The sequence below is a fragment of the Anarrhichthys ocellatus genome, unplaced genomic scaffold, assembly GCF_004355925.1.
Source record: "Anarrhichthys ocellatus isolate YVR2014 unplaced genomic scaffold, GSC_Weel_1.0 scaffold23, whole genome shotgun sequence".
NCBI lineage: Eukaryota > Metazoa > Chordata > Actinopteri > Perciformes > Anarhichadidae > Anarrhichthys > Anarrhichthys ocellatus.
Window position 1 is genome coordinate 833,005 of NW_022280053.1, and position 5,055 is coordinate 838,059.

The 5,055-nt window shown below is 46.0% G+C and overlaps 1 protein-coding gene across 1 annotated transcript in view; it reads right to left on the reverse strand.

The window, feature by feature from the left end:
- Positions 1 to 5,055, reverse strand: part of tnfrsfa (tumor necrosis factor receptor superfamily, member a) — a 19,747-nt gene extending 14,692 nt beyond the window's left edge. The window contains exon 1 of the mRNA XM_031860161.1: positions 4,797 to 5,055. Coding sequence (XP_031716021.1) covers positions 4,797 to 4,829 — 33 coding nt within the window. The 5' untranslated portion in view covers positions 4,830 to 5,055. The remainder of the gene's footprint in view (positions 1 to 4,796) is intronic.

Here is a 5,055-nt window from a genome sequence, read left to right on the forward strand (position 1 = left end):
CACACACACACACACACACACACACACACACACACACACACACACACCCGTACGATACACGTGCACACTGTACGGTTTATGTGTGGGAGCGTGTGAAAAGCGGCGGCCCCCTCCTCTCAGGGAGCACAGGAAGCTCTAGACAATACGGAGGCTTCATGGAGGGTTCAGCTCCACAGCAGCCCGCCTCAGAGCAGGGCCCGGCACCCGATTGGACCCGCGACGCATCCGCTATACGGCTGGATATTTATAAACTTGGGGAAGCTGCAGCTCCGCGCCACGGATTCTTGAGTTTCCTCAGGAGGTGAGCTGATTGGACGGAGCGCGACGGAGTGTCGTAAGCAGGTTAGGTGACATTCACCTTTGGAATCAGAGAGGAGAAAAAAACAGAAGGGGAAAACACTCTGCGATGACGACAGTCTTAATGAATTTCCTGGCAGTCAATCTGCCACCACAAGTAGAAGTGAGTGACGCGCTGACGCTGACCACATGACACTAGTCGTATTGTTTTGATGGCTGAGAGAGAGAGAGAGAGAGAGAGAGAGAGAGAGGGGGCTGCTGAAGGTTTGGAGGGTTCACAGAGTTGTGAGCAGGTGCAGCGTCACACATGTCAATCTGTTTGTGTTCTTGAGGTCGAGTGGGTCTCCAGTGTGATTTCTAAGGGCTTTGCTGCTCAACTCGCACACCTCACAAAGCACACTTAGTACGATCACCGTGCGTCACGCTCCACCTTATTCACGGCAATAGAATTTGAACGTCAATGCAACAAATTGAATTTAGGTATTTGTGTGCGGCGGGCTATTTATTCGCCCTTTTCAAATTCTGATCAGGCCCCTACACAGCGGCAGCACAACACCAGGAGGGCGAGAATGAAAAGAGCAAGAGCAGGTGACTAAAAGACTCAAGTATGTGCAGGAATCCATCACCGTGCTCGAGACAATCACATTAGTCCATTAAAGCTCGTCTTTGTGCTAAAAGGAAGAAAAGGCCCATGAAGCGGTGGCAGTTTATAGCCGTCTTTATAAACACATCGCAGCAAAAATGTAGAGTATGCGGCGGCTGCGGCGGCTCAGCGAGGACCTAAGTGACCATCAATAGCTGGAATTGATGTTGGATTTGTGTCTTTGTAAACAGAAGTCCATTCTAAACTCCGGACAAAGGTTGAGTTTGTTCTAAGTCTTTAAACCTTTGTCATAATCTGCCCATTCATCCAGGAGAGCAGGAAGTCAGAGGATGTAGCAACATCAAGCCACTCTGCTTTTTAAGTCACGTTAACAAACTCAATCCACAGATTATTAGTCGCCAACTATTTAGAATATTGATAAAAAAACAACTTAATTTTTAAGTAAAAATGCCCCGAAATTCAGATTGCTTCTTCTCAAATGTGAATATTTGCTGTTTTTTTGTCTTCTATTAGAGTAAATTGAATGTTTTGGGGTTTTGGACTTTTGGTTGGCACAAAGCAAAAACTATTTAGATACTTAAAACTTGGGCTTTGGTAAATTGCAGAGGGCATTCATCACTACTCTCTGACACTTAATGGACCCATTGAGTGATTGATAATGAAAAAATAAACACTCTTTGCAATGCAATTGTTTTTAGCTGTTGTAGGGCTCGACTAACGTATTATTATTATTTTCATTATCAGCTGATTACGTTCTTAATTAATTACTTGATTGTTGGGTTTACAACTGGTCTAAAAATAGTAAAAAATGTGCCTCGAATTGCTTGTTTTGTTCAACCAACAGTCACGAGCTCAAAGAGGTTCAGTGTCAATGTCACAAAAAGCAGAAAATCCTCAAAAAACTTTTGCTTGACAAATGATCTAAACCGTGAATCCATTATTAAAATAGTGGATGATTATTTTGTTGTCAGTTGACTTATCGATGACCAAAATGCTATTGTGACAAATAAAACAGCATTTTATTGGCGATTTCCTTCTTCGCGGTTTTCTCTTCATTGAACACAGGATGGATAGAATCCTTTCAAAATAAGTCCAATCAAGTCCAATAATTTCCATTATTGATTATTACCATACATATATAGATATGGCAGCAGATCCTCACAGCGGAGCAGCTGGTCCCAGACACAAGAGGTTAGTTTGAAAAGTGACTGAAAGGATAAATCGATTATGAAAACCATTAAAGACGAGTTATTGACTTATTGTTTCAGCTCAAGCTGCACTTGGGAGAGTATAGTGTGACTAGAATGCTTTCAAATATGTACACACTTATGAATACATACAGATAACATGTGAAAAAAGACTAACAATAACTGTAGTGTCCATTCCTGGTACAATGTACTCAAGGATAGTAAACTCATGTGATTTGACTCGTCAGATGACTTCTGTACACATGGGAAAGCTATGAGTGTATTTCACCTCAAAGCAGTTAGACGCTGTGTGTGTGTGTGTGTGTGTGTGTGTGTGTGTGTGTGTGTGTGTGTGGGGGGGGGTATGGAATTAGTTGCTCATCAGACTGACGCGAGTTAATCTGTTTGACACACAGTGAGATTCTCCCCCACTTCCCTCCAAAGTTGGGCCGTTCATGTGTGGGCGCTGAATTGCCTCCGTTGGTATGCAGGCCGCACCTGAGCACAGGTGGCACTCCCTACATGAGTCAGCGGGTCACTGATGACTAAAGAAGGATTCACTGTAACGATGGTGAAAGACAACAGCAGCGGCGGCGGCGGGTTCCTTCAGAGAAATATAGTCTTATCAACATCCGCTCTCAAGGATAAATACCTGGCTCCCACACTGCGACGGGCCAAAGCCGGTGTCTGACAGTGAGTTTTGTTGCACTGCATTGCATCATTCAGGGTCCATGCAGTCTCTCTTAGCCCTTCTCTTAGTCTCCACTGTGACCGTTCACATGGTCGCCACTCAAAGCAGCACTAAGCGGCGGTTACAGTTTTACTCTCGGCTGGAACGCTTTTTGTTGACCACTGCTCGGTTCCCCCCCAGCGGCGGTTTTGGCCCGCCGCTTGTCCCAGAGGTCCGTCCTGCTCCCCCCCCCCCCCCTTCCTTGTCTGTGCCGTCCACAGAGACACGGAGGGACATTTCCTGTGTGAACCAACACCCAGACGCACACAGTAAAGCCATCGCAGATAGGAATGTGGTGTGCGTTCGCTTGGGCAGGACAGTTCTCAGAAGTAAATCGATGCCACTAATATCAGCATATCTGTGTATTCTAGACAGGAAGTTTACTGGACGGCCAGGCACGTACACTCGGGCAATTTGGAGGGGTGTGTGTGTGTGTGTGTGTTGGGGGAGGGAGGGGGGGGGGATTAGAGAAGGCGGGGTGAAGTTTCCCCATAGTCCCTTAGCAACAAGGCTCTCTGGCGAGGCCTCCAGAATGTACTGCGGTTTACAGAAGAGATAAACATTGACTTTGCCACCCGGAGAAGTAAATGTGATTCCAGTGATGGAACACTGCACGACTTAAAACACAGATCAGACAACGCGGAAAACAAACAGGAAGGCTCCGGGGCACATCGGCAGACATTATGTTCACTTCAACGACTCAATTAGAGCGGAGCCACGGTAGCCGAATGTTAGGAAATCCCACGACATCGCAGCTTAACGACCAACACTGTCATTTGCTCTGTTCATTTAGGAACTCCGATTCCTTTTTCCATTTCCTATCTCACGCTGAAATGTAAACCAGGAGCCTTCATAGTGTCTCACATGCAATTTACTCACATATCATTAATCCAAAGAACCTCTAATGGATTGGCTGCACATGAAGGCCTCACAGTGAGCACACAGTATGTATAGTGTCGGGCTTTTGGTGCTGCACAGATGGAAAAAACAACAGCGGGGGAATGAAAAGACGTCTCTGTGAGGGTGTGAGAGTGGAAGAAAGTCAACTGGAAAACCGTGGAGAGGACGTCTGTGGCTTTAATTGACTAAACTGGCGAGGTGAATTCTTGGCTTTTTCTTTTTCTGGGGTCAAGCTGATATTCACAGCTTCAGACGTGTTACTTAAATCTCAACACACACAACTTGATTTAAAAAGGCCACTCCAAACACAGCCGGGGCCATAGCTGCAGTGCCGCTTATTAATAGGTCCTATAGGGCCAGATACATCCGCTGTGACGGACCAGGAGCCATCGTGTGCTGCCTGTCTGAACAATATAACCACATGATGTCCAACACAGATGGTGGCTGTAACTTTGAGGTGGGGGGGGGGGACTGAGTGAATGATACAAGCACATGTACTTCAAAAACCATAAAGAAAACCAGGAGCCAATGAGTTCCGGATGAGCCTTCTTCTACACGGAAATAAACACTTTAAATTAGCAACACAAACAAACACAATGTTGCTTCTTGTGCGCGCGCGTGTGTGTGTGTGTGTGTGTGTGTGTGTGTGCGCGCGCGCGCGCGCGCTCTTGCGGAACAATGAACGGGCTTGTTTCATCTTCTCCAAGTGCACAGGCCTGGCCGTGATTTCTGGTCCCATGTTAACAGCACAGCCTCCCAAAAATAAAATAAAAAAGAGGCAATGTTTGTCTGGTTTAAGCCTCACCTTTATGAGGTATTTGGTATTTTATTTGATATATTAGACTCTTCTGGCGTCCCAGCGACACTTTGAAAACAACAAGTTATTTGTATTAACAGCTAAATCATGTTACTGTCCCGCTGAAGCGCACCGAGCGCGTACCAGATAAGTAGCTCTGTCCGAAGGTAAACCATCATTAACACTTTAATAGCAATACTGTGACAGACTGCCGATGTAATACAGGTGTGTAAAATACACACGGGTGAGTATTCGGGGGGTTTTATTGTCGTGTTTACTTACAGAAGGTTTCCCGACCACCGGATCGAAGTTCATCTTGGGAACTTCGAGAGGAGAGAAATCCCGGCGAGTGCGCGTTACTAAACCGAACCAGGTTTTAAAGTCTCTTTAACAAAACACACAAACAAAACAAAACCCAGCGCGCAAGTCCAGCAGTATCACTATCCGTCGCCCGGGTTCTCTCATCAGTTTTGTCGCCACTGACACAACTTTTAACGCGTTTTTCCTGAGAGCTGAGAGACTCGCAGCCTGAGCAACACTG